This window comes from Urocitellus parryii, chromosome 11 (assembly GCF_045843805.1).
Source record: "Urocitellus parryii isolate mUroPar1 chromosome 11, mUroPar1.hap1, whole genome shotgun sequence".
Taxonomy (NCBI): domain Eukaryota; kingdom Metazoa; phylum Chordata; class Mammalia; order Rodentia; family Sciuridae; genus Urocitellus; species Urocitellus parryii.
Genome location: NC_135541.1, coordinates 14,425,037 through 14,452,075, shown reverse-complemented (window position 1 = coordinate 14,452,075; position 27,039 = coordinate 14,425,037). Strand labels below are relative to the sequence as shown.

General features: G+C 55.1%; 3 protein-coding genes across 4 annotated transcripts; 2 read left to right on the top strand and 1 right to left on the bottom strand.

Annotated features, from left to right (window-relative positions):
- The first annotated feature begins 692 nt into the window (after positions 1-692).
- Hmgcl (3-hydroxy-3-methylglutaryl-CoA lyase) lies at positions 693-16,503 on the top strand. The gene is made up of 9 exons (XM_026403623.2): positions 693-790; positions 2,641-2,724; positions 3,574-3,681; positions 4,348-4,443; positions 7,063-7,211; positions 9,954-10,017; positions 11,358-11,546; positions 14,474-14,599; positions 15,830-16,503. The coding sequence occupies exons 1-9, from the start codon at positions 731-733 to the stop codon at positions 15,929-15,931; spliced, it is 978 nt and encodes a 325-aa protein (XP_026259408.1). The 5' UTR covers positions 693-730; the 3' UTR covers positions 15,932-16,503.
- A 931-nt stretch (positions 16,504-17,434) lies between these two features.
- Gale (UDP-galactose-4-epimerase) lies at positions 17,435-21,827 on the top strand. Of its 2 annotated transcripts, none has more exons than XM_026403599.2 (11): positions 17,435-17,486; positions 19,186-19,311; positions 19,418-19,533; positions 19,618-19,731; positions 20,014-20,190; positions 20,433-20,546; positions 20,635-20,701; positions 20,792-20,877; positions 20,982-21,059; positions 21,242-21,356; positions 21,471-21,827. In XM_026403599.2, the coding sequence occupies exons 2-11, from the start codon at positions 19,191-19,193 to the stop codon at positions 21,527-21,529; spliced, it is 1,047 nt and encodes a 348-aa protein (XP_026259384.1). In that variant the 5' UTR covers positions 17,435-17,486; positions 19,186-19,190; the 3' UTR covers positions 21,530-21,827. The 2 variants fall into 2 exon arrangements, with proteins under 2 accessions (XP_026259384.1, XP_026259385.1); XM_026403600.2 differs by lacking the exon at positions 17,435-17,486 and adding an exon at positions 17,753-17,815.
- Positions 21,828-21,945: 118 nt separating this feature from the next.
- On the bottom strand, positions 21,946-26,221 carry Lypla2 (lysophospholipase 2). The gene is made up of 10 exons (XM_026403589.2): positions 26,130-26,221; positions 24,627-24,732; positions 24,308-24,339; positions 24,117-24,182; positions 23,586-23,633; positions 23,434-23,504; positions 23,238-23,311; positions 23,061-23,162; positions 22,788-22,961; positions 21,946-22,711 (listed from the first exon to the last, which is right to left on the bottom strand). Exons 2-10 carry the CDS (start codon positions 24,702-24,704, stop codon positions 22,661-22,663), a joined length of 696 nt encoding a protein of 231 aa, XP_026259374.1. The 5' UTR covers positions 24,705-24,732; positions 26,130-26,221; the 3' UTR covers positions 21,946-22,660.
- Between the last annotated feature and the right edge of the window lie 818 nt (positions 26,222-27,039).

Genomic DNA, 27,039 nt, shown 5'->3' with positions numbered 1-27,039 from the left:
AGTGGTACTTAGATTTACTGTTTTTTTCAATGTACTCTGATATTTTCTATACTGTTTCTTCTCCCCCCATGCTCCACGGCCTGGAACTTACGATTTTCCTGCCTCAGCCTCCCAGATTGCTGGGTGAGTGAGTCACTGCTCCTGGCTCTGCACTATATATAAAAATTGGTATCCAGTAAATTGATATTATGACCAATTAATGGGGCACAACCCGCAGATTGAAAACATCGCTCTCAGCATTTGATTGCTTTGCCTCAGGGCCATTGCATAGGTGATTCCTTCTGTCTAGAAAGCTTTAATTGTGTCCTCTTCACCTGGATGGATCTTACTTGCAGTATCCATGGAAGGATGTTTCTCTTTTTGGAGATGACGCCTGCATTTGAGTCCTGACAACTTAATGAAGTTAACACACACAAAGAACTCGTAACAGTGAGTGGCACACAGTGACACTGCTGCTCCTTACCTTGGGAGTTAGGATTTACACAGCCACCTCTGGGATTGTCATCATCTCCCCACACCTCCCAGACTCTAACGAAGCTGGGTTAATGTCTGTGCATCTCTAGTCCCTACAGCTTCTCTAGGCCCGGCAGGAATAAAAACCCAGAGCCTGTGGGTGGAGCCATCGCGGAGTGCCGCACGTCATTCCCGAGGCTCCGCCCAAGGGGCCACGCCCACCTGGCGGCGGTCACGTGGTGCCCAGCTGGGAGGCGGAGGGGGAAACGGAGGCGCGATGGCGACGCTGAGGAAGGCGCTACCGCGGCGACTGGCGCGCTTGGCGTCCCTCCGGGCTGTAAGTGCCCCGGGCCCGGTCGGGTCGCGGTTCGGTCCCTGAGCGGCGAAGCGGACAGCCCTTCCGGCTAGGATGCGGAGGGCCGTGGAGCCTCGGACCTTGCCTGTCACCCAGATCTGCCCAGGGGTGTGGGGAAACCGAGGCCCGGAGCGGAACAGCGGCTGGCTGGGTCGTGGAGACCCGCGAGGCCGTCCTGGGCGTCCTGTGCCCGGCCCTCGGCCCTCGCCGGTGTCCCTGGCTCCTTTCTTATTTTAGTTGAGCTTCAGACCGCTCCATGTCCTCTAGTGCACAACACCCTGCCAGGTCACCTCGCCCACTCGCCTCCTTTTCCAGCTCTTGTTGCTTTAGGGACAGTTAGGGGGAACCTGGGTGGCCCAGGGCCAGCTGTGCTTCCCTTGCGTTGTACTTTGGGCCTGTTCGATCCGTGTTTTGCGCTCTCTCCCACGCTCAGTGGAGGTGCCCACGCCTCTGCCACTTGCTAGGCTGAGTGATACAGTTAATTACTCATTCCAAACTCACTTTTCTCATCTATAACACGAAAGTCATTACCTTAGGATTGTTCGGGAGATTAGAGAAAATGTAGGCAAAGCGTTGGACATTATTCTGGCACTTCCGTGGGAAGGAGTTCTATCAACTCCTTCTCCTCTCTCTTAGTTTAGAAGGAGTTCTATCAACAATGGCGGAGAGTATACTCAACAAACCACTTTTATGTCTTTAACTAGCCACCCACCTCCACCAGTTGCTCATGAGTAAAATGGAAATGCGCATTCCAACTTGGGAGGTTAAGAAAAGCAAATGAGATGGTGGGAAACAATGAGCTTTGAAGCAAAAACAAAAACCTGGTGAAATGACACGTTAATCCAATGACTAGCATGGATTTAGTATCAGATCCAGACCTAGTTCAAGTTCAAGCTCTGTCACTTTTTTTTTAATATTTATTTTTTAGTTATAGGTGTACACAATATTTTTATTTTATTTTTGTGTGGTGCTGAGGATCGAACCCAGTGCCCCATGCATGCTAGGCAAGCACTCCACCTCTGAGCCACAACCCCAGCCCCTCTGTCACTTTTTATTCCTGCAATTTTGGTAATGTTTCTGAGGCTGTTACTTCCTCACTGGAGTGAGAAAAGTGATGGTCCCAGTCTTGAGATACTACTGCCTGTAGCTTGGCCCTGGGCACTAGTGTTTTCTGTTGATATTGATGTAGATACACCATAGCTCAGGTTACTGTGGCACAGTTCATGTGGTTGGAGGGAATCGTCTCAGCAGAACTTTCTAGAAAGAAGGGACTGGATGTTTAACCAGACTATGGTAGAGGCCACTGTGGCTTCGGAGTTCAGAGCATGCGCTCTAGAACCACACTGCCAGGTTCATATACTGCTCTGTGACCAGCTAACCTTGTGACCTGGGGAAAGTTACTTAATCACTTTGGGCCTCAGATTTCTCACAGCAAAATGAAGATTAGACAGTCCTTACCTAATAAGATTGTTGACAGGGCTGGGCAGAGTGGTGAATGCTAATAATCCTAGCAGCTCAGGAGGCTGAGGCAAGAGGATCTCAAGTTCAGAGCCAGCCTCAGCAAAAGTGAGGCCCTGAGCAACTGAGTGAGACCCTGTTTCTAAATAAAATATAAAAGGGGCTGGGGATGTGGCTCAGTGGTTAAACACCCCTGGGTTCAGGCCCTGGTGCAAAAACAAAAACAAAACAAAATTCTTTTTGTACTTAATTCTAAAACAGACCAGATGTGAATTAAACAGTAAAAAATACAGATTCTCATCTCAGTATTAGTGAAGCAGGAGCCATAGTGAAATGTGACAATGTCTTCCTTTCTTTTCCCCTTTTAAACCAAGGTCAGCACCTCATCTATGGGCACTTTCCCAAAGCGGGTGAAAATTGTGGAAGTTGGTCCCCGAGATGGACTGCAAAATGAAAAGGTAAAGGTGGAAATAACCCAGAAAAGGTTTTTCAAGTGTCTGCTTTGAGTATTCCATATGGCAGGAAGGTTGGGTCACATATATTATGAACTATTCAAAAATGGAGTATTATGAAGTTGTTAATATAGGAGCATATTAAGTGACTCAAGGGTGTAAATGTGTGTGTGTGTTTTATATTTTTATGTAAGAAACAAGTTTATATATGTGTGGGAGCATTTGTCTAGAAAATATTGTATACCCGTACTGTTCCATAGAACTTTCTATGAAAATTAAAGTGTTCTAAACCTGAACATCCTAGATGTCAATGTAGTAAACACGTGACACATGTGACTCTGGACAACTAGATGTACAGGGAGAGAGGAAGAGGCGACAGGCTGAGCACTGGAGGGTGAATCCCATGCTGAGCACTGGAGGGTGAATCCCATGCCAGCCGGGAGCTGGAGAGGGGAGGGTGTGATACTTGGGGGCCCCATCCCGTAGGACCCAGAGGGTTAGTCACCTGCCCTGTTATGTTAGGGTGTGGCACCTGCTCTCAATTTGTTTATGACGGGGTCATAACCGAACACACCTTCAGTTCAGCAAAAATCTGTATGGCAGGAGGGTTCTGTTTCCTTGTGAATACTAACTCCTTTTTAGTGAGAAGCTGTCTGCACCGCAAGACACTCTGTGGAACTTGGAGACGGCCTCGTACTGCCTCTTGAGGATGCACGTGCGTCTCTGTTAGTGTTTGGAAGTGGAGATATTGAAGTGTTTGCTCGAGCAAAAGCTTCAGAGCAATGGGCATTGCTTGCTGAGGCCAGTTCCTTAGCAGCTTTGCTCACTGTCCTCTGCTGTCTCTCTCTGATCTAGAATATCGTTCCTACTCCAGTGAAAATCAAGCTGATAGACATGCTCTCGGAAGCAGGACTCCCTGTCGTAGAAGTCACCAGTTTTGTGTCTCCCAAGTGGGTTCCCCAGGTGAGCCCAGCCCTCAGGGAGAGGCTTTTCCAGACAAGAGGTGGGAGGTTTCGCGTTTGCTCTTGAAGTGAGTGGCAGGTGGAAGCATAGGTTTCTCGTCCCTGGTTTTGAGAGGTCTCAGGAGATTGCCAGCACTGTGAGGCGACAGAAGGTCAGGCCTGGAAGCCTGGGCTCAGATTCAGACTTGGCTCTGCCCTAACTGCTGGTCACCTCTCTAGGGCTTTTCCTTGTCCAGGTTAGAGATGGTCTCTCAAGTCTCTCTGACTCTTGAAAGTCTAGAACCTTCATGCCTTCCTGTGATTCCTGTGTTTGTAGAAAGGGAAGACTGGGGACTCTAGATACACAGAAACAGGCATGCAGGGGAGAAAGACCCTGTTGCAAAGTGAGTGCCGAAAGTGGCACGTGGCACTGTCACTGCGGGTTCTGTCTGTGCAAAGCTGGCAGTGTTGGCCATTGGAAGAAATGGGGATATCACACAAACCCAGGCACCTCCTGTCCTCTCAGCAGTCACATAGATCATAAAAGCATTGGGGAGACAGCTCTGCAGAAGATTGTCATTCCTGCTCCACAAGTTCTAGAAAACAGAGATTAAGTGGTAAAAGGTTCTCTCTGACCTTTGAGCTCTCTGTCTGCTTGGTGATGACTTCATGTCTTCTTTGTCCCTAGATGGCTGACCACACTGAAGTCTTGAAGGGCATTCAGAAGTTTCCTGGCATCAACTACCCAGTCCTGACCCCAAATTTGAAAGGCTTCGAGGCAGCGGTAAGAGGATAGCTAGGTTGGGGGGCTCCTGGAGTGAGATTGATGGCCTTATTCCCTGTCTTTTTTTTTTTAATATTTATTTTTTAGTTGTAGTTGGATATAATATCTTTCTTTATTTTTTATTTATTTAATTAATTTATTTTTTAAACCTTTGTTTTATTTATATGCGGTGCCGAGAACCGAACCTAGTGCCTCACACATGCCAGGCAAGCGCGCTGCCGCTGAGCCCCAGCCACAGCATTTGTTAGCATTATTTATTTATTTTTTTGTGGTTCTGAGAATCGAACCCAGGGTCTCGCACGTGCTAGGTAAACGCTCTGCTGCTGAGCCACAATCCCAGCCCCCTTACTCCCTGTCCTGACTGTTTGCCTCAGTCCCCTTTCCTGGGATGTCCACCTGGACAGCGTATCTCCAGTGGTGACAGTTACCTTCAGCCCCTGCAGCAGTCCCAGCCCTGCCACTCACCATGTTGTGACCTCAGCAAGTTGCTTAGCCTCTCTGAGCCTCACTCTGCCTGTAAACTTGGACTAATGATAGCACCTAAAGTTGTGCCGGTTTGGGGAGACAGGGTGCTCATATATTGCACAGCCAGAGCCTGACATAAGACAGGTACTTAGTCAGTGTTAGCTCTTGTTATTATCCCTTTTAGGGAAAGGTAACCAAGCTCTCCAGAGAGTTTCCACAGTAGTTGCTACATCTACCAGCATCTTGTCACTTTACACAGCAGCATCATTGGAGGTGTCCCACATTTATTTTTTTTAATATTTATTTTTTAGTTGTAGATGGACACAATACCTTTATTTTTCATGTGGTGCTGAGGAATGAACCCAGGGCCTCCCAGGTGCTAGGCAAGCGCTCTACTGCTGAGCCACAACCCCAGCCCTGAAAATCACTCTTGAAAGAAGGTTTTTTTGTCTAAATGCAGGACATTTATGTGTGAGGCATGGGGTTTGATCCTCAGCACCACATAAAAATAAATAAATATAGGTATTGTGCCCATCTACAATTAAAAAAAATTAAAAACTTTCAGGAGCTGGATGCAATTATGCATACCTGTAATTCCAGTGGCTCAGGAGGCTAAGGCAGCCTCAAACAGCATTGCAAGTTTGAGGCCAGCCTCAGCAATTTAATAAAGTCTTAAACAACTTAGTGAGACCCTAAACAACTTAGTGAAACCCTGTCTCAAAATGAAAAACAGAAAGGAGTGGGGATGTAGCTCAGTGGTAAAGCACCCCTAGGTTCAATCTGCGGTACCAAAAAAAAAAAATAGAGTGACTTTCAGGGTGGTGACGACAGCACTGGTGACTTCCTTGGGGGATGTCAAAGTTGTTTCTTGGTGTCCCCTCCCCTGCAGTGCTAGGACTGAACCCAGGGCCTTACTTGGTAGTAGGTGCTCTACCATTGAGCTATACTCCCAGCCTTTTTTAAAAAAATTATAATTTTTTTAGTTATAAATGGACACAATACCTTTATTTATTTTTATGTGGTGCCGAGGACCGAACCCAGTGCCTTACACGTGCAAGACCTGCTCTCTACCACTGAGCCACAACCCCAGCCCCCAGCCTTTTTTTTAAATTGAGTTATAGTTCACTGTCTACATTGTCTAGGACTCCTCTAAGAAACTACTAGAAAATGAGAAACTTAAAACAACAGAAATTTATTTATTCTCTCAAATTCTGGAAGCCAGAAGTCCAAAATCAAGGTGTCAGCAGGATTGGCTTCTTCTGAGGGCTCAGAGAAAACCTGTTCCAGGCTTTTCTCTTGGTCCCTGGTGGTGCCAGTGGTCCTGGGCATTGCAGGGCTTGGACATCCATCACTGCAGGGCCTGCCTCCAGCTTCACGTGGTCTTTGCTCTGCGTCGTCACACAACCATGTTCTTTTAAGTACCAGTCAGCCGGTTGCAGTGGCACAGACCTGTGACCTCAGGGACTTAGGAGACTGAGGCAGGAGGCCAGTCTCAGCAACTTAGTGAGGCCCTGCCTCAAAAATAAATAAATAAATAAAAAGGGACAAGGATATAGCATCCCTGGGTTCAGTCCCCAGTACCAAAAAAAGGAAAAAATAATATCAGTCCTATTGGATTATCGGTGCACCCAAGCTCTAGGATGCCCTCATCTAATAACATTTGCAATGACTCTGTTTCCAAACAAGATCACATTCTGAGGTACGGGGAGTTTTTGGTTTGGTTTGGTTTTTTTTTTTGAGAGAGGGTTTACTGGGGATTGAACTCAGGGGCACTCAACCACATCCCCAGCCCTATTTTGAATTTATTTAGAGACAGGGTCTCACTGAGTTGTTTAGCTCCTCATTAAGTTGCTGAGGTTGGCTTTGAACTCATGATCCTCCTTGCCTCAGTCTCCTGAGCCACTGGAATTACAGGCATGCGCCACTGTCTCCAGCCCAACATTTCTTTTTTTGTGGTGCTGGGGATCGAACCAGTGTGGCAAGCACTCTATCAGCCGAGCTATATCCCTAGCCCCCAACATATCTTTTTGAGGGGACACAATTCAACCTATAACATTCACATACCATAAAATTTACCATAAGATAAGATTTTGCCACTCTATCAGTGTTTCTTGAAAAGGAAAATGCTGAAGAAATTCACCTGGATTTTGGCAGGTAGCTGCAGGCGCCAAGGAAGTGAGCGTCTTTGGGGCCGCCTCAGAGCTCTTCACCAGGAAGAACATCAACTGCTCCATAGACGAGAGCTTCCAGCGCATGGACGTGATCTTGAAGGCAGCTCAGGCCACCAATATTCCAGTGCGGGGGTGAGTCGGGCCACATTGCTGTCTTTTCTCCCTGCCATCTGGAGTGAAGCTAGGCTCTCCTCCAGCCATTCTCCCGACCACAAGCTCCTGGGCCTGGGTCGGGGTAGCTCAAGCACCACATTGAGGCATCTTTTCCCAAGAGAATATGGTCAGAAGAATCCTGGCAAGTATTTCTCTCAAACCTAAATTTAGGTCAGTTCAGTAGATGTATGCAGCAGGCCAGGGCATTTAATGGGGTGTGCGGAGGACAGCATGGTCCTGGCTTCTCCGCCAGCTCTTTGCCCATCCCTGAAGAATCCTCAAGGCCTCTAAGTTTCCCAGGGGCACCTCTAATCGTTGGAAGCCATCCATTGCAGGTGTAATGTCTAATTGAAACTTAGCAATAGCCCAGTGGGAAACAGCCATGCCCACCTTACAGATGACAGGAACAAGGCTCAGGAAGGATGGGCAGTCTACTGTGAGGTCACACAGCAGCCCACATTGAGCCTGAAATTATCAATCCAGCAACCGTTTATTATACCTCTTAATATGTAGAACACTTTGCTGCATTATAAAGGTCTCAAAGGCATCTCGGCCCCAACAGGGAGAGTGGGAATAGAAAATGTCAACACTCACTGTGCACCATTCAGAGGTACACATCTGATCACATGGCTTCTGATGAAAAACTTTCCATGCCAGTTGCCAGAGGTGCACAGCTGTAATCCTAGCAACTCAGGGGGCTGAGGCAGGAGGATCACAAGTTCAAAGCCAGCCTTAGCAATTTAGCAAAGCCCTAAGCAACTTTGTGAGACCCTATCTCAAAAAAAAAAAAAAAAAAAAGCTGGGGTGGGGGGAAATGATGGGGATGTGGTTAGTCACCCCTGGGTTCAATCCCTGGTACCTGAATTAATAAATAAATAATACTTTGAGTGACTGGTTGAGTTCAGACTTTTTTTTTTTTTTCCCAGTGCTAGGCAAGTGTTCTACCACTGAACTACATCCCAGTCCTTTTTAACTTATTTGAGACATGGTCTTGCCAAATTGCCCAGGCTGGCCTTGAACTTGCTATCCTCCTGCCTCAGCCAACCCCCAACCCCAGTAGCTGGGATATCAGGCATGGGCCTTTGCGCCTGACTGAGTTCAGACTTCAGTGTGGTTTAAGGACCCGCCTGGTTCGGCCCTGCCACTCTGCAGCCTTATTGTTCACCGCTTCTTTCTGGCCCTAGTCTTCTGTGCACCATCTCCATTCCACCTGGGACTTCTTCCCATCTGCCACTGTCCACTCTCTCGCCTCTGGGCCTTTGCATAGACTCAGAACACTCTTTCCCCTACTTTTCGGGGCCTGACTCCTATTCCAGTCATCTGTGGATGCCAGGTTCTCTGAGAAGCTTTTCCTGACCCTCACTGGGAATCAGTGGCCATCCTCCAGGTCCCACAGTACCCTGGATGTCCTGCAACCTAGCGTTAAACTGCTTATGAATCCTGTGCTGCCCTGTCCCATGGAGTGTGCTCTCTGCTAGGGCAAGCCACGTCTCCCTCAGTCCCTGCCCTGCCCTGCCCTGCCCTCACAGCACAGGCCTGGCACAAGATGGCACTCAGTAACCGACAGGTGGATGGATGGCAAGGACGCAGGGCCTCAGTCACATTGCCTGATTCCCTGGCCTGTGCTCTTCTTAGTGGCTCTTTTAACATTTCCTTGCTCAGCAGTATTTGGAGAAGAAGTGGGAGAATTAAAATGGAAAAGTGAAAGATCTTGGAGCCTGAAATTATCAATCCAGCAACCGTTCATTATACCTCCTAATATGAAGAACACTTTGCTCCATTCTAAAGGTCTCAAAGGCATCTGGGCCCCAACAGGGTGGGTGGGAATAGAAAGTGTCAACACCCAAAACTGAGCTCCTCAGACGGCCTGCAGGACCCAAGACGCCCGTGCCGTCTCCGACCTCATCTCCACCGCCTGTGCCCCTGCTCTCTGCCTCTGCTGTTCTGTTTTCATCCTGCTGGCTCCTGTCTCTGGAATGTTCTTCCCCCAGACCCTCCCCTTCTCTCAGCTCCAACGTCCTAGCCTTGAGGAGGTCCTCCTGGGCCACCCTTGCCACTATTGGCCTCCTCTAGTGGCTCCTGTTGCACTTCCTGTTTCCGTCTTAGCGCGGTGCTTCATGAGGCTCTGTGCCACTTATTTGATTGTCGTTCTGTTGGCTCTCGCCGTCCTGAAACAAGCTCCAGGGGTGTGAGGACCTCGGGGGTCTCGCTCATGTGCCTGATACATGGTAGTCACCTCAGTAGAATAAATGAATGAAGGAAGGAGGCGACACACTGGAGCAGCTAATCCCTTGCCCCTGAGGCCAGCCCAGGTTGGTCTGACTCATGCCCAGCTCCTGCTCTGGCCTTTAGTTCATCCGGTCCTGGTCTCCTGAGTACTGGCCCAGCAACTTTGGCACATGGTTCTGCTTTTCCGCCCCTCCAAACACCAAGGGGCTGCTCAGTGTCCTCTGGCTCCTCCTCCTCCCCCCACTGTAGATCCTCAGCCACTTCTGCCCCTGCAGAAGCCTCTGCAAGTTCCCAGCCCTCCCACAGCGGCTCTCTACTGCCCCCTCCTGGCACTAGGCCACGCTCCTTCCCTCTGGTCTGCCTCTGGATCAGCCTTCCACCCAGGCAGGTTTTGATTATAGGCCAGGGATGAGTGACACACAGCCATCCACCTCTGCCCTGCTGGCTGAAGAGCTCAGGGGCACTGATGTCCTTCTTCCCTGTCTTCCACAGGTATGTCTCCTGTGTGCTTGGATGCCCCTATGAAGGGAAGATCCCCCCGGCTAAAGTAGCTGAGGTGTGTGTGACGGGGGGTTTTGTGAGGGTTGCCCACCTCACCTGTCCCTGAGCACATGGATGCCCCTTGCCACCCTTTGCTGCTAGGCCCCTGCCTTCATTCATTCACCCGGCTGCCACACCTACCCACTGCAGTCGCGGCCTGTCCCTGCTCCCTGGAGCCCTCTAGCGGCGCCCCTGCCCAGCCTGAAGCCTTCAGGTTCGGTCCAGTCAGTGGACAGGTGATTGTTGAGGTGACAGCTTGGGGGAGCTTGGGGGGGTGGCTCACAGGAGTCCCTAGTTTCCTTGTAGTAGGGGAGAGGCCACACCCTGACGTCCTCTGAATAGTAACCAAGAGGAGGACTGGGGTGGGAATGGAATTTGAGCAGCCCAAGAGCTTATGTCATTTCAGCCACAAAATTCCTCTGCAGGTTTGTTATTTTTCCATTTTTCAGTTGAGGGAACAGACTAAAGGACTTGCCACCCAGGTGGTGAAATCAGGTCTCAGACATTTTGTCTTCCTACAAGCCCCTTGTTCTTGTCCCATACCACGTGACATCCAGATAGGAGGAGGTAACAGTGGCCGCTTCTCATTGACAGTGGCCTCCGGGGCCCCTGCTTTAGCCTCCCCCTGCCTCTGGCCTTCACTGTAGCCCCACAGAGAGCCACCACCTACGAAGCTGAGAAGAGTCAAGCCCTGGCCAGGGCACACAACTAGTGAGCAGGGAATGAGGAGTTCATCAGGCATCATGTGACTCCAGAGGCCTGCTGCACCCCGGCCCTCCAGCCACAGCTCCTGCCTCCCTGTGTGCACCAGGTGCAGGGAGAGGGGGAGGGTGTCTTTACCTAGCAATCACTGGTGAGCATCACCTGTCTCTTGCCCCACCACACCCTTCCTCACCCTGTCCTCAAGAGAGGCAGGTGCCATCCAGCTTTGCAGCCTCTTTAGGGGTTCGCATATGGGCTTCGCAAAAGTTAAATAGTTGTGTATTTCCTGGAAGGTCTATAACTAGTGTCTCAGACCCAGGTTCCCACAGATCTTACTACCGAGGATAAAACTACACAAATCGGTTTTCCTGAGTCCAGCATCTAGGTCTGACATGGTGAGAAGAACTCAAGTGGGAGGAAATCGCAGGGGGGGAGGCGCTGCTCCTAGAGCCTCAGCTCTGGAGCCTCAGCCTCCTGGTCAGCAGCCCACGGCTCGCCATGCCCACTGAAAGTTGTCAGGAGCTTAGGACCCAGTAGGAAATTAGTGCCTGGCCATGGAGGTGACCTGTCTGCACAAAGGATCCCTATTCCCAAGCCCTGGGCCCCCTGGCTGGTGGGACTTGGGGTCCTCCATATGCCTGCTTGCTTCCCCAGGTTGCCAAGAAGTTGTACTCAATGGGCTGCTATGAGATCTCCCTGGGGGACACAATCGGCGTGGGCACCCCAGGGATCATGAAAGACATGCTGTCTGCCGTCATGCACGAGGTACCTGTGGCTGCCCTGGCTGTCCACTGCCATGACACCTATGGCCAGGCCCTGGCCAACACCTTGATGGCCCTGCAGGTAATCAAAGACAGGTACCCATTCTCCCAGAGGGCATGGGAAGGACTGTTTGGTTTCATTTATTCTTTTAGCAAACAACCACTGAGGCCAGAGTGCCAGGTCCAGTGCTGGCAGTGGTGGGCAAAGACAGTGCCCCTGCCCTGAAAGTGCCCACATGTGCGTATTGAGGAGACAGTCGAGGGAGTTACGACACAACCCTGCTGCATTATGACAGAGGCCAGGAAGGGAGCGCAGGGTGCGGAAGCCAAGAGGGCCCCTGGCCCAGCTGAGGAAGTCGGATTTGGCGAGGCCTGAGAAGGCTCGAAGGACATGAGGAATTAAGCAATTTAATAAAGGGAAGAGGAACAGCCACCAGGGAGAGCTGCCCTGAAAGACTAAAGTAGGGTTCAGGAGGACTCGCGTGTCCTGGCCCTGTGGCAGCCCGTGGTATTGAGCTGGGGGAGCAGCCAAAGGGACAGGCAGAGGCTTTTCAGAGGAGTGGGGAGTTCCCCAGAAGTTGTACTGGCCTCGGGCTTAGCTTTCCTTGAAGATTGCTTTTGGTGGGCTGCTGGGCAGGACCCTCTGCAGGTCGCCCCTAGAAGGAACAGTCTCGTGTCTGACACCGGCTGCCTCGCAGTGGCCCTGGTCTGCCTGCGTGGTTGGGCTGGAGAAGCTGGTCCCCAACCCTCACCTTTCTGGCTCTCCTGTTACCTCCTGGAGCTTCATGTCTCCAAGCCAGATGATTCTCTTACTTTCTGGGCCTGTTTCCCCAGAATCCTGGTTGTCAAGGTTGAGGCTTTGGCTCTGGGGTCCCCTCCAGTTCCCAGCTTGGTGGGACCTCCTGTCTTGGGCCCTTGGGCTCTTCTGAAGCCCGTGAGTGGCCTGGCCGGGCAGGTGAGGAAGAATGGCTTCTTCTCAACATCCTGCCAGGCCAGGAAAAGGGACTTCTGTACCAGTGTGGAAGGTCTGTGGCAAAACGTCATCCTGACCATGCTCAGGATACTCCTGCTTTTCTGGCCTCCTGTTTCTTGGTATCCGATGTCCTCAGAGTCACCTTTTGCAGATTTCTCTGGGCAATCAGCTGAGCATGATGACCTATGGTAACCTCCTCCACCTTCCTCCATCCACTACTTCAGTGTTCGTGCCTTCTGCGCTCCGGGCACTCTGTGAAGCGCTGACTGGACAATAGGAATGGACTCCCGGTTTCTGCCTTCTCAGAGCTCCTGTCCTAGGGGGAAGGAGGTGAAAGGTTAGACAGGCAAACAGACAGTACAGCTTCCTCAGCTACTAACACTAAATATGATGTGAGGCCAGACCCTCTTCTCAGCATTGAGGATTCAACTGTGAATGAGACAGATAATAAGTAGACGAATAAATATATATGGTCAGCCAGGTGTCCATAAATGCCATGGAGAAGAATACAGCAGGTCAAGGGAGCACCAGGTGTTTACAGAGAGGCCTCCTTCCCCAGGGCGGCATTGAGGGAGATCTGAGGGGCGTCAGGGAGTGAGCCTAGCCATATAAATACCGGTGTTGAGGTGGTCCCAGTTCAGGAACATAGGTTAAAGACACGGGGGGGGGGGGGGAGGTACACTTTCTATCCAGGAACATGGAGGCATAGGGGAGCAGTGTGACAGTGGGGAGAGGGGAGAGGAAGCCAGGTGAGGGCCCTTTCTGACTGACCTGAGAAGCTAAGGAGTGCGAGGGACGTGAACTGACTGTACAGAGGGTGGTAGAAGCAGGAGATGCCAGTTGGGAGCCTGCAGTCAGGGAGGTGGAAACTTCTGGCAGCAAACCTGGAAGGAGCAGGTGGTGGCAGTGGTGAGGCCTCCCCAGGCTCCAGTGGAGAGGCCATGCTGGGCAAGCCTCAGGTCTGGGTGTAGACAGTTGGAGACTTCAGCAGAGAGGCGAAGCTCTCTGAGGGCCACGCAGTGAGGGCTCCATCCTTTAGAGGCCAGAGATGAGGAAGAGCCAGCAAAAACAGGACTAAGCCCTCGGGAGAGGCCAGAGGTGCTGGAGGAAACCAGGGGCTGAGACTTGACCTGTGACTTTAGCTACATGAAGGACTCCAGTGACCAGAGACCTTCACTGGACCTGTTTCCACGGAAGAGCTGGAGGCAAGGACGGCAATACCCATTTCAGAGGGGAATGGCCGGAGACAATAAGCAGGGACAGCTCTTTTGAGGCACTTTGCTTCTTTGCTTCTTTTTTTAGTCGTCAGTGGATCTTCACTTATTTATATGCATGCTGAGGATGAACCCTCTTCCTTACTCCTAAGCAACCCTGTACCACGACCCCAGCTTGAGGCACTTTGCTTTGAAGGGAACAAAAGAAATAGGTTGGGTTGGGAGGAGGTCTGCAGAGAGAGGGGCAGGTTGCAGAACCCGAGGGAAGGGCTACTTGGGCCGGCTTGGGCTGGCTGGAGTGGGCCTCTGGAGGTGGAGGGATGGGCTTGGTCTGGAGCTCAGGGTCTCTTCTGATGGCAGGTTTCCCAAGTGACTAGGAAGCGGCTGAGAGTGAGGTGGGGGAGGTGGGGGAGGTGTGAGAAGGGAGAAGAAAAGGAGCAGAGGGGGAAGCAGCTGACCTGGGGCACTGGGGCAGGTGTGGTTGAAGCAATTGGTAAACAACCAGGGTCTGAAATCTCCACAGCGGGAAGGGGAGGTGGGGAGGGCCTCTCTGAGGAGGTGGCTCTTAGGCTGGGACCTACAGGCTAAGAAGGATGAGGTGAAAGGGAGGAGAAAGTCTCCTGGAGAGGAAAGTCAGGGAAGACAGACTCACATTGTCCCAGGAACTGAATGAAGCCTTTCAGTGGGATTGTCACTAACACAATCAGACGCCAAAGGAAAGAATGACAGAATTTCAGGCAACAAGCACTGAGAGGCTTGCCAGGGCAGCGAGGTGGGCTCTGGTGCCCAGAGGCGGTCATGTTTCCCCATCCTTGTTTCCAGATGGGTGTGAGTGTCGTGGACTCTTCCGTGGCAGGACTTGGAGGCTGTCCCTATGCACAGGGGGCATCAGGGAACTTGGCCACTGAGGACCTGGTCTACATGCTAACTGGCTTGGGCATTCACACGGTAAGCCTCCCTGCCCCCTAGTGGCAGCCTCTCTGAACTGACCCGGCACTGCCTGAACCCCAGGACAGGAGCCAGTGGGGGTTGTGGGGTTAAGAAGGCAAAGGGGCCAGGGATTAGGGGTACCTTTGTTCTGTTTCTGAGGTAGCAGAGTGTGGTGAGGCCACCAGCAGGGCCACAAGAAGGCTAGGGGCTCAGAATGTCCTCCACTGTTCCGTTCTGAGTCCCTAAGGAACAGGGAGAGAGCCCTGAAGGGGTGAGGATCCTGGCCTGAACAGAGTCAGCTCTGTTTAGTTCTCTGTAAAAGGAGGGCAGTAGAATAAGCCCCCAGGGCTCTGCCAAGGCTGTAAGGGCCCTTGGTGTTGGTCTGGGTGCCATATAACCTCCGCTTTGAAATCTGATGAATTTTAAAAACCAGCCCTGCCCCTCACAGGCTGATGTAATTCTTTCATCTCTCTAAATCTGAGAAATGGGCTGTTGTGAGGATTAAGAAAATGTGTGGAGCGCCCACACCTGTAATCCAGTAGCTGGAGAGGCTGAGGCAGGAGGATTGCAAATCAAAGCCAGCCTCCTGAACGTATTGAGATGCTGAGCAACTTAGCAAGACCCTGTCTCTAAATAAAATATAAAAAGGGCTGGGGATGTGGCTCAGTGGTTAAGCACCACTAGGTTTAATCCCCAGTACCAGAAAAAAAGAAAATGTTCATCTGGGAGTGCAGCCTGCTTAGCCTGTGTGAGGCCTGCGTTCCCCCCCACCCCCCAGCACTGGTGTGTGTGGGGGGAACCAAGTAGAATGCTGAGCATGAGCTGAGCTCACGGTACACATCAGCAAATGAGAGCAACTGTGGGCCAGGTGTCATGGCACACACCTGTGTTCCAGCCACTCTAGGACTGAAGCAGGATTTCAAGTTAAAAAGAAAAAAAAAGAGTCCTGTCGGCTGGCATTCGTTCCTGCCCCTCCGCCTCACAGCCCCTCCGTACTTCAATACACTAGGCAGGCCCTGGGCCAGGCCCTGGAGATGGAGACAGCAAAGCTGATGAGGTCCCTCTCCTGATGGTGGCACCACAAGCCATTGTGAGGGACAGTCCCAGGGATGACCCCAGATGGCAGCCCACATCAGGAAGGAGCCTGTTTGCCGTCACCTCTCCCTTGCAGCATCACAGTCTCTAGTCTGCTGTTCCCCTGGGTCCTGAGGGCCTTGACTTACTGTATCCTCTGATTTGTTTCTCAAGGGTGTGAACCTTCAGAAGCTCCTGGAAGCTGGAGACTTTATCTGTCAAGTCCTGAACAGAAAAACCAGTTCCAAAGTGGCACAGGCTAGCTGTAAACTCTAAGCCCCTGGGCCTCACCCGGGAACTGTATGGGAGTAGGAGCAGGCATGGATGATTCCTGAGCGGGGAAATGAACAAGAGAATGAAATTAAAGGAGCAGGGCTTCCCAGCCAGCTCTGCACGTAGGTCCCTGGCAGAAGGGAAGTGAGGGCCAGGGGACTTGCTTGGCCTCAGCCCTCCCTGCCAGACCTAAGTAGGAGTGAGTGGCCTTGGGAATGAACGGCTCCCTTCACTGTGGACCCAGTGGCCCAGGAGTCAAGTGCCTGAGGTCACTTGGGAATCTATTTGGGATGATCCGTAAGTCTCATTCTGGGTGCAGTTGGTCTCATTCTGGGTGCAGTTGCCAGCTGTCTAACCACATGCTCCATCCAGCCTGGCCTCCAGGCCACTGCTTTCTGCCTTCTTAAAGCAAGGGGTGGGGAGTTTTCTCAAGGCTGGCAGAGGACTTTTGCAGAGAAATGAGGGCCGAGCTTCTGTGGTGGCCATCTGCTGAGTCCATCACCCCTGGAAAATCTCCACTCTGAATGTGATTTTTTGAAAAGAGGTTATGTAATTAAAGGCTTAATTTTCCAATATTCGTTTGTGCTGCTCTGTGTGTTTATGAGTGGAGGAATTCATCTCTTCCCAACGCTGCACTCTGCAGGGGGCGGGATGAAACTTTAAACTTGTTTATTATCTCAGGATTCCCTTCATTACCCCACCTGAGCCCCCTGTGGCCTGAAAAACGGACTTCGGGCACATTTCCTGGCACCGCAGGGGCTGTTTTCTGAGGGTGTGTGTTTGTGCCCCGGGCTGCTGGGCGAGCTCCCCTGAGGGCAGGAGGCCACTGGGGCCTGGCCAGGCTCTCAGGCCGGAGGCAGTCTGGGAGCACTGAGCTCAGGCTCTGCGGGCAGGCCCAGGGACTTCGTGGGGTGGGGACAGCTGTCCTCGTTCTGTCACGTCATATATATATAATTGTTTTAATCGCCAGTGGACCAGGGTCCTACACGGAGCCCCGCCCGCCCCGTCTCCGCACCCCTTCCCGAGTCTGGCCTTTGGTTTTAAACTCTAGCAACCTCGCTAAGCCCCACCCGGGGGCGGGCAGCCGCCGGGCCGTGGGGCGCCGAAACTCCGTGGGGCGGCAGCTTTGGGCTCCTCCCGCTCCGGGGTTGGTTTCCAAATCCCAACCGGACGTCCCGGAACCACAGCCGGGGCGGCGCCGCGGTCCCCGAGTCGGGCGTTTCATGCAAGACCTGAGGGGACCTGGGAGGGTGGGAACCCCGCTCAGGGCGCTGCTGCCAGGGCGCCGGGCGGCCGCGGGTCGCACGCCCTCGCCGGGTCACGGCGTGGTGCCGCCCACTTCCGCCCTCCCTCGAAAAGCTCCGAGCAGTCGCTCAAAGTTTCACAGGCCTTTTGTCCTCCCGGAGTCTCCGTAGTGCCCGTAACCCAAGTGACACGTTTCCTTGGGGGCGTGGACAGGGCGGGGTCCGGGTGGGCTGACAGCTCTTAAAGGGACCGCCGCGCGGGGCGCGGGAGGTGGCGCCGCTGGAGCCAGCGCGGGGCGCGGGAGCCCCTGCAGGTTTGCGGGGCGGCATTAAAGGGCCGGGCGGTCTCAGGAGGGCCGGGTGGTCGGCAGGGAGCAGGGGAGTTCCATGGTGGCTTGATCCGCGTTCCGGGAAGACTCTCCTCCGGGCGGGCGGGCCCGCCCCTTCTGCTCGCGTTTCCCGCGGCGGTGGCCGGGCGACTCGGGTTCATTCATTCCCGACCCGGACTCCTAACTGGGCCCCTTCTGAGCCACGGCCCAAAAGTTTAGCCCGAGACTCCGCTGCCCTTGGACGCTCACAGCCCAGCGCCTCCTCCCCTCCATTATACAGACTGGGAAAACTGAGGAAGCGACAGCTGACCAAGGTCATCCCGCAGGACGGGGGCGAGACCGGCCTCAGGCAGCCTTCCTGCCCCCCAGGGCCTCTGCGTGACCACTTTCGGGGGCCCCGCATTGGGAGTGCGGCTCGTCGCCGGGGCAGAGTCCAGAGGGGAAATGGGCGGGCTGCTGGGGAGAAGGGCCGGGCTGCGAGCCTGGAGATGCGAATTCCAGCCCGGGTGTCACTAGGCTGAGACCGTAGGCTCGGTACTCCCCCTCTCTCACTAGTAGGTTTCTCTGTAAAGTGCCAGTCATAACACCTGCCTCGGCAGGATGCGGGGAGAATTCAGGAAAATAACGCAGAAGTGCCTGGTACCGAGCCTGGCACGCAACGGGCGCTGTCAAGTGGGTGGGAGCTCGATGAGCCCAGAGGGGTTCCAGGCAGCCTGGAGGAAGGCGGCAGCGGGCCAGGTCGCGGGAATGAAAGGCCTTAGTGTCTGGGGCTTTCTCCGGCCCCTCCCCCTCCGCCTGCAGTTTGTTCAGGGCGGGGATGCACACCTGGCAGTGGGGACTGGGCCAAGTCCACGTCTACACTGGCCCACCCAGGACTGCCTAAAGTTGGGCGGGATCTGCAGCTCAAGCCTGGAGTGACTGGGCTGACCCTGGCAGGGCTGAGGCTGAGCCAGCCTGGCTCTACCCTGGGGTGAGGCTGGGTGGGGTGGAGCCCACTCCAGGACTGAAGGTGCTGCCGCCCAAACTGGGCTTAGTCTTCCTGGTAAAGGATCCCACCTTTAAGGTCATCTGATATATTTCCTGTTTCCTCCCAGCTGATCCTTGAGGAAAGGATAGGGAAGGGGCTGCTTAGAGCAGGAGGTATTAGTTACAAAGGAGTCAGTTGACACTTAGCTGTGGCAGAGGCACAGGAGGCCTGAGTCTGAATGGACAGAACACCTACCTGCCTGGGATCCTGGATTCCAGTCCTGCTGCCATATTCTCTTCTGCTCAGGACTGTCCTGTCCTCAGACATTGAAGAGGAAAGTGTGGACCCTCAGAGTTATGGATCAATTGGAACTAGAAAATATGGTAGCCTTGGATCTGTCTCCCTCCTCCTGTACCATGTGGCATGCCTTTAAAGTCACCTCATTGGACCCTCCCTACCCCATGCTGTTTGTACAACTATTAACTCTGTCCTCTAGAGATGAAAACTGCCACCAAGAGGGGTAGGTGATCTTAAAAGCCCAAGGTCAGGAAAGTGAGAGTACCCAGATTTGAACCAGAGTTGACTCCAAAGCTATCCTGTAACTAGGACACAGGGCTGCCTCTCCCTAAGGTTAGCCAGAGGCCAGTTCCTGTTGAAGAGGCAGGGGCTGAGCAAGCAGCTTCAGCCAGCCACCTGAGACTTTGTGTCCTGGGCCAGGTGCAATGGCAGAGAAGGTGCTGGTAACTGGCGGTGCAGGCTACATCGGCAGCCACACGGTGCTGGAGCTGCTGGAGGCGGGCTACTCCCCTGTGGTCATCGACAACTTTCATAATGCCATCCGTGGTGAGCATGGGCAGTGGGGCCGAGGTTTCTGGAGGGATGGAGAAGGGAAATCCTGGGTTCCAGAACCGCATCTCCTGATCTTGATGGCTTCCATGTGCCCCACCAGGAGGGGGCTCCATGCCCGAAAGCCTACGACGGGTTCAGGAGTTGACAGGCCACCCTGTGGAGTTTGAGGAGATGGACATCTTGGACCAGGCAGCCCTGCAGTGCCTCTTCAAAAAGGTGGGTGCAGGTGGGCAGGGGGCAGGAGCACTGCCAAAGGCTTGGCCTACAAAGCCACCTCTGACCCTGGCTCTGCCCCTGCAGCACAGCTTTAAGGCTGTCATCCACTTTGCGGGGCTCAAGGCTGTGGGCGAGTCAGTGCAGAAGCCTCTGGATTATTACAGAGTTAACTTGACAGGGACCATCCAGCTTCTGGAGGTAAGGGGTCTAGGGGAGGGACAGAGACCCCAAGAGAGCCCAGAGCCAGGCTGAAGTCTGGCTAGAAGTGCCAGCCCCTGTGGGTAAGGGCCTGTGTGGGAATCAGACAGGCTCAATCTGTGTCATCTTGAACTTGTCTTTTTTCCTCCCATCCTCTGCTCTCCATGCCTTCCCCCTCTGGAAATGAGAGTGCCCATAAGTGCAGCCCTGCCCTTCCAATGTCACAGAAAGAGGGGCCTAATATGGGAGGCACAGGCCACTGACACCTCCCTCCATGGCCAGATCATGAGGGCCCATGGGGTGAAGAACCTGGTGTTCAGCAGCTCAGCCACTGTGTACGGGAACCCCCAGTACCTGCCTCTGGATGAGGCCCACCCCACGGGGGGCTGTACCAACCCCTACGGCAAGTCCAAGTTCTTCATCGAGGAGATGATCCGGGACCTGTGCCGGGCAGACAAGGTGAGGGCCCCTTGCCCCAGCCCCAGCTCTGCTCATCGACTGACTTCTCCCTTGAGCCTGAGGATGGGGACCCGAGATCGCCCCATCCTGAGGAGAAGCTGAGGCTCAGAAACAGCAGTGACTTGCACTGTCCATTTCTAGGGACCACAGAGGACAGCCATAGGTGTAAGGTGGAGGGCTCTGGACTCAGCTGGGACGTGCTGCTGTGTCCCTGTCCCCATCACCTGACTTGTGTCCCGCAGGCCTGGAATGCAGTGCTGCTACGATACTTCAATCCCACTGGTGCCCATGCCTCTGGCTGCATTGGCGAGGACCCCCAGGGCATTCCCAACAACCTCATGCCTTATGTCTCCCAGGTAAGGGTAGGGAGTAGGGACAGGAGTGGCCTAGGGGTACCACAGCTGGTGCCAGGCTGGAAAGAGCTGACCTAACCTCTGACCCTAGGTGGCAATCGGGCGACGGGAGGCCCTGAATGTCTTTGGCAATGACTATGACACAGAGGATGGCACAGGTGAGCCTAGGACCAGGTGGACTCAGGAGTAGGAGCCCCTAAGGAGATCCAAGTGGGACGAACTCCCCTCAACCGCCTCCTCCTCTGCAGGCGTCCGGGATTACATCCACGTGGTGGATCTGGCCAAAGGCCACATTGCTGCCCTGAAGAAGCTGAAGGAGCAGTGTGGCTGCCGGGTAGGGAGGAGAAGCCAGGGAGGGACGGCCAGGGAACCCTGGGTAAATGGGCCCCAGAGGGGTAGAGAGTCCAGCCACTTCCACAAACCCTGTTCTCCTGGCAGATCTACAACCTGGGCACAGGCACTGGCTACTCAGTGCTGCAGATGGTCCAAGCCATGGAGAAGGCCTCAGGGAAGAAGGTGGGTGCCACTCTACCCTGCCCCATCAGCCACAGAAGGCCCGGCCCTTCCCACTCGCCTGCCCAGCGCACACGCCCGTCTCAGCCTGCCTCACACCCGGCGCTATCTATAAGTGGCCCTGACCAACAGTGCGTGGGCAAGGCCCAGGGTCAGCACAGCTAAGCCTGCCTCCTCTCTTGCAGATCCCGTACAAGGTGGTGGCACGGCGGGAAGGCGATGTGGCTGCCTGTTATGCCAACCCCAGCTTGGCCCATGAGGAGCTGGGCTGGACAGCGGCCCTGGGGCTGGACAGGATGTGTGAGTGCTGGCCTGACCCAGAAGAAAAGGGGGCTACAAGGAGTGAACCAGGTCTGGGCTCCCATCCTGGACCGCCTTCAGCGCAAGTTCTGATCATCACCTTGTCTGTCCCAGGTGAAGATCTGTGGCGCTGGCAGAAGCAAAATCCTTCAGGCTTTGGTGCACAGGCCTGACGACCCTCCCCTACCATGGACCAGAGAAGGAAAAGAGACACAACTGCCTGCTCTACGGCCTCTGGCAGGACCCCAGCACCCCAGACCTCTGGGGCCAAGCCAAGGCTGCCCCTACCTCAAACCCAGGCTGGGCCCACTCAGCCCACCAGGCAGGAGGCCAAGAGCTCCACTGACCAGGAGCTGGGGTCTCTACTGCTGATCTCCTGCAGGGGTCAGGAACTCATCAGGACCACCACCAGTCGGTGAGGAGGCAGGGCTCGGGACCACACCCTCCCAGGCACTGACTTCTACAGCTATGAGGGAGCTTTCCAAAGTATTTAAAATAAAAATGTTTTCTTACACTGGAGCAGCATCTTGCAGATGGTCACTGCACCCCCTGCATGGAATCAGCCAGGACCGAGAGTTGAGGAAGCAATTTCTTTAATTTTATTGGAATCCAGGGCACAACAAGAAAAACACCCAAAACCACATGGAGACAGAAGACGAGACACGACTCCTCCCCCACCACCTCCCTGGCCCTAGAGTGGGGACGCAGTGAGGGTGAGACAGCCAGGGGAGACCTTGAGCCTCAGTCCAACCCTGCAGGCTCCAGGCCTGCAAGGGAGGAGGGTAATGGGGAGGCAGGGCCCAGCCCCCAAGTGGGGGGATGGCTGTGGGAAGGCTCCCAACTCCTCACCGACACCCCTGCCCAGGGGCAGGCAGCCACAGCAGCAAGGGGCCCGGGCCACGGACACATTCATGATTGAGAAGCAGCTGCAGTGAGGCAGGAGACACGGGATTATCCGGGCAACCGTTGGGCTGGGGCCTGCAAGGGCCCCATGGGCCAAACCCTGAGGTCGCAGGAGGGGGCCCAAAGCGGGGCTAGTGAGTGAGGTCCTGAGTGAGTGGGTCAGCAGCTGGGCCCCTTTATCCCGCTGCCTACTTCCCCTCCAATACTGCCGCCGGGGGGCCGCCTTCAGGGAAGTGGGGTAAGGAAGCAGCCCACCTGCTGCAGACAGCCAAGAGGCCAAGGCCAGGCCAGGCCTTAGAGGACAGGGCAGGAGGGAAGGAACGGGCTCAACCGGCTCAGATCCAAGATGGTGCCGCACTTGCTTGCTGGGTCCCCTGTTAGCTGGGGGCCAGCAACTCTGATTAGACCGGAGGCAGCAACTTCTCGAGAAATTCCTTCACAGCCGCCATCTCCTGGGGGTGAGCAGAAATTGAGGCTCCCGCTGGAGGGAGGAGGGAGAGAAGTGGGAGTGGGAAGCCCCCCACTGACCTGAGGACAGGAACTGTGCATGACCCCTGGGTATGTCTTGAACTGGACCCTGGCAGGTGTGACAACTGACCGGAGCTTCTCAGCCGTCAGGGCCCCAAACCGTACAGGCACCATGGGGTCTAGCTCCCCATGGCACTGGAGGATGGCCAGGTCCTTGGCACTGCCGTTGGCTGCCTGTGGGCCAGAGAGGACTCAGGGCAAAACCAGAGTGCAGCCCAATGCCCAAGCCTCAAGGACACCCAAAGGCAGGAGAGGGTCTGTGGGAACCCTCACCTGGGGGAAGTTCCGGTGCAAAGGCAGCCAGCAGCTCAATGCCACAATGCCAGCCAGAGGGTGGGGGCAGGTGAGGGCCGTGTAGAGGGACAAGGCCCCGCCCTGGAGGGAGGAGAGAATGACAGGTCATGAAGGCACAGCTCACCCACCCAGCCCTCCCCGTCTCTCCCCACTCACCTGTGAAAAACCCCCCAGAACGATTCGATTGGCAGGGATCCCATTCTTCATCTCGTGCTCAATCAAGGCCTTGACTGGGGGGAGGGGCATGATTGGATGGGGGAAGTTGCTGGGAGGACCCCAAGGGAACCAGGCAGGTACTGTCCAGCACTTTCTTGGGACGGGGAAGGGTGCTGAGAAGGGGCCGGGGCCTTACTGTTCTCTGCAGCCTTCTTGATGCCAGCCTCGTCCTCTGGAGCATCTGGACTCAGCCCCATCAGGTCAAACCTAGGGGAGCAGAGGAGTGGCAGCTGGGCTGGCCAGCCCCCACAGCTCCCTGGGTTTCTGTCCTCCCAGCCCCACACTCACCAGGAGGGCATCACCATCTTCATGTTGAGTGTCACAGGGATCCTAGGCCTGGGAGGGAGATCCAAAAGGGCCTGTCATGCTCAGGGGGGTAAGGAAGCTACAGCAGAGGGCCCAGGAGGGGACAGAGCAGCCCTTAGGGGCCCCTCCCAGCAAGCAGGGCCTGTGTTTAAGATGTTGCCAGGCAACCTGCCACGTGGGGCTGGAGGCTGTGGTTGGGGCATCAGCAGTAACGATGGAGAAGCACAGCCCAGCGCTTGGTGTAAACGGGGCTCCAGCTCAGTGGGTGAGTACTTGGGGAAGGGGCATGGGAGGCCCTGGTCCTAGGAGGTCTAGGAGCCCCTAGGGCTGGGGGCTGGTGCTAGATCCATTCCAGAGGGGTCCATAAGAGCTCAGGCTAATAAGGCACTTCTGCAGGCTCTGAGCCCTAGCCCCAGGACACAGCTGACAGCTGCAAACAGGCCTGGGACCACAGGGTCATGCCCACCCTGAATGATCCCCCTACAGTCTCTCCCTTGCTGGGGTGACACTCACGCATGGGGACAGATGTATTTGACGTGAGGGAGCCGGATGGTGGAGAGGGCGTCAGCCCAGCTGTGCCTGTAGGAGGGAAGGAAGGGAGAAGAGGCTCTGATGCAGGGAGGGAGGCAGGGAGGGAGGCCCTCCAGCCTGCTTGTCCGCCCTGCCCCCCTCCGCAAGGAAGGCCCCCTCCCCAGCTCACTCACCCTGTGTCTCCAAGTCCATGTAAAAAAATAACCTAGAAAAGTCAGAGATGGGGCCATGAGGAAGTTCCCCCTCCAGATCCTCCAATATGGGCCACCCCTCCCACAGGCGAGGACCTGGGGGAAACAGGTGGCAGCCAACAGGCTATTAACCCTGAGCTTCCTGGGCTTCGGCCTACTCCCTTCCCAGCACTGCCACCTCCGTGTTTCCCACACCGGCTCCAGCCAGTTTCCCCAGCTGTCCCCAAGGAGTCTGGCAAATGAGAGCAGGGCAGCAGGGGGTGTGTGTGGGGTGCTGCCAAAGGTGAAAGGGTCCCCTTACCGCAGCCGTTTCCCGCTCAGCTCCAGACACAGTGGCAGCGTCGGTGAGCAGGGGTACAGACATGGTGTTACCACACATACACTGCAGGGCTCCCTGCAGGCTGGGCCTGAACAATGAGGGGCTGCAGTCAAGAACGAGGCTGGGCAGGGGGCAGCCTTCTGGCTCAAGGGGTGCCACCCATGCCACAGCCCCCAGGTTCTGTCCTGGACACAGAGAAAAAGCACGCAGAAGTCCCCGGGCAGGAGGGTAGAAGTTTGCCTCCATTCCAGGGCTGAAAAGCGAGGCAGCCACTGCAGTGGCCCAGAACTCTGTCCCTGGTTCTGACCCAACTTCAGAGCCTGAGCTTGCTGGAGATGAGCAGGGGCAGGGCTTAGGGGCTGGAGGGTGGGAAGGGAATGAAAGGAGGCAGGGCAACCCCTGTTGACCACCCCCAAGCTCCTCAGTGCTGTGTCCTCTCTTGCCTTCAGTCATCAATTCTCTAGAGTCCCTGGGTCACCTCCTCCCCAACCCCACCCATACTGGGAAGTGAAGGGGAGAAAAATGCCAGAGAAATATGCTTCCAGACCCTGCTCTCCTCTCATCTTCTCCTTCCTCCCTCCCAGCCCCCCATCCAGCCTTCACAGCAGTTCTGGCTCAACCATTCCCAGAGCCCCTTGGAGCTGCCCATGTCCTCTGAATGCATAAGGACTCCCAAGTGCCACCCACCCACAACTGGTACTCCACACACCCCTGAGTAGGGCTACCTGCTGCTGCTGCCGCCGCCACTGACTCCAAATGGGGCCCCAGCTGAACAGGTTCTGGGACTCCCAAACACACAAAAGAATGTCAGGCTGGCTGGCCCCTCCCCGCCCTTAGCATCCTCCAAACTCCGGAAGCTTCCGCTACCTACCTCCAAGTTCCTCCCTTTTACAGGGCGTCCAGTACTCCCAGCTGGCTCCCACCCTCCAGCTCTGACCCCAGGCTGCCCCTCCCTACAGCAGGAAGCTCACAGAGGATCTTGCACCTCTGATCCTAGGGTCCCTCTTCCCACCCAGGAATGCTGGGCTTCCCTGTCTTCTTCGCTCTGGGGACTCCCCCCTCCAACACTGGCTCCCCCTCTCCGAAGGAGTGTCTTCCCCCCAGACCTGGGGTCTTCCTCCAACCCCAGTAAGACCCGGGGTCTCCCACTACCCACAATGGGAACTTCTCTTCTGACAAGGGTCACCGCCTCCCCAGTGACGTTTTCTACCTGGACCCAGGACTCTCATCTGCCCACAAAGGGGCTTTCTATCTTTGACCCTGGGGAAGCTCCTGCCCCACAACGGGATCCCCCACTTCCGACCGCGAAGTCCTCTCTGCGCACCCGGCAGCCTCTCGCCCGGCCGCGCTGCACTCCCTAAGTGCCCAGGACTGGACAGCGCCTCGCGCCTCGCCCCCCCGCCATCGCTCGGGCCGCGCCGCCTCCCTGCGCCCCGCCCGCGGCCGCCCCCGGCGCTCCCTGCGCCCCGCGCCCCGGCCCGGCACCTCTCTCCCGGGGCGTGCGAGACCGCTCGGGCGATTCTCCCCTTTCTCCGGCACAGACTCTCTTCCCCCTCGGCCGCCCCCGCCGGAACTTCCGTTCGGGTCCCGGGAACCCAGCCATCGCGCTGCCGGAAGTGGCCTGGCCGGCGGTACGGAACCCGGAAGCGGGCCGGCTCCCCGCACGGGGCTGCCATGTTTCCCCGCGACCTCCCGCCCCCGACCCCACCTCCCCGCGCGAGCCTCCCGCAGGACGTCGTCGCGCGCAGCGAGGCGCGCACTTGGCCAGCGAGAAGCCGGCCCATCTCCGCCCGCACGCTGCGTTACGCCCTGGGGACCCGGGCCGCTTGGGGCTGGCTTAGGTAGGTCTGTGTGTGTCACGGAGCACAGCGTGGGGAGGTGCACGTCCAGTGAAAGGGCATCAGTGGATACATCGGCATGGCCATCGCCTCGCACAGCCGCGTCTCGCCACTGCGGCCAGAGCAGCGTTCATCTGCTCAGTTAGGACGACTCCTGACCGCGCTGCGCCCAGCTGCAGCCCTCGTGGTCCTCCGTCCGTCCTCACCAACTGCTCCAGGCTCTCTGACCCAAAAAGACCCGAGATCACCTAGTCCTCCAGTCTTACCTTAAAGAAAAGGTGTGGGGAAAGAAACAGGCTGCTCTAAGCCTGCCTTTCTTGACCTGCTTCCTGAGCCATAAAATGGTGTTAATAACCACCCTGCCTACCTCATAGTTTTAATGTTAGGCTCCCATGAGGTCGTGTATAGATGCTTTATACACTGTAAAGTCCCAGTATGAGCCTTTAATTACTCTAAAAGGTACCCTGGGAAAATATGCAGGCCAAATCAGGATAGCTGGAAAGGCATCAAGCAGTGTTATCTTAGAACTGTCCTTGACCAGCAGTGCCATGCGGGGT

What these genes read in the sequence shown, in the direction of transcription:
- Hmgcl (XM_026403623.2), top strand. Translation starts at nt 731, where the DNA reads ATGGCGACGCTGAGGAAGGCGCTACCGCGGCGACTGGCGCGCTTGGCG. An exon ending in GCTTGGCGTCCCTCCGGGCT is followed by an intron (nt 791 to 2,640) that starts GTAAGTGCCCCG and finishes TTTTAAACCAAG; the next exon opens with GTCAGCACCTCATCTATGGG. An exon ending in CCCCGGCTAAAGTAGCTGAG is followed by an intron (nt 10,018 to 11,357) that starts GTGTGTGTGACG and finishes TTGCTTCCCCAG; the next exon opens with GTTGCCAAGAAGTTGTACTC.
- Gale (XM_026403599.2), top strand. Translation starts at nt 19,191, where the DNA reads ATGGCAGAGAAGGTGCTGGTAACTGGCGGTGCAGGCTACATCGGCAGC. An exon ending in TCATGCCTTATGTCTCCCAG is followed by an intron (nt 20,547 to 20,634) that starts GTAAGGGTAGGG and finishes CTCTGACCCTAG; the next exon opens with GTGGCAATCGGGCGACGGGA. An exon ending in AGAAGGCCTCAGGGAAGAAG is followed by an intron (nt 21,060 to 21,241) that starts GTGGGTGCCACT and finishes CCTCTCTTGCAG; the next exon opens with ATCCCGTACAAGGTGGTGGC.
- Lypla2 (XM_026403589.2), bottom strand. Translation starts at nt 24,704, where the DNA reads ATGTGTGGTAACACCATGTCTGTACCCCTGCTCACCGACGCTGCCACT. An exon ending in CTGAGCGGGAAACGGCTGCG is followed by an intron (nt 24,340 to 24,626) that starts GTAAGGGGACCC and finishes TGACTTTTCTAG; the next exon opens with GTTATTTTTTTACATGGACT. An exon ending in TTCTGGGGGGTTTTTCACAG is followed by an intron (nt 23,163 to 23,237) that starts GTGAGTGGGGAG and finishes TCCTCCCTCCAG; the next exon opens with GGCGGGGCCTTGTCCCTCTA.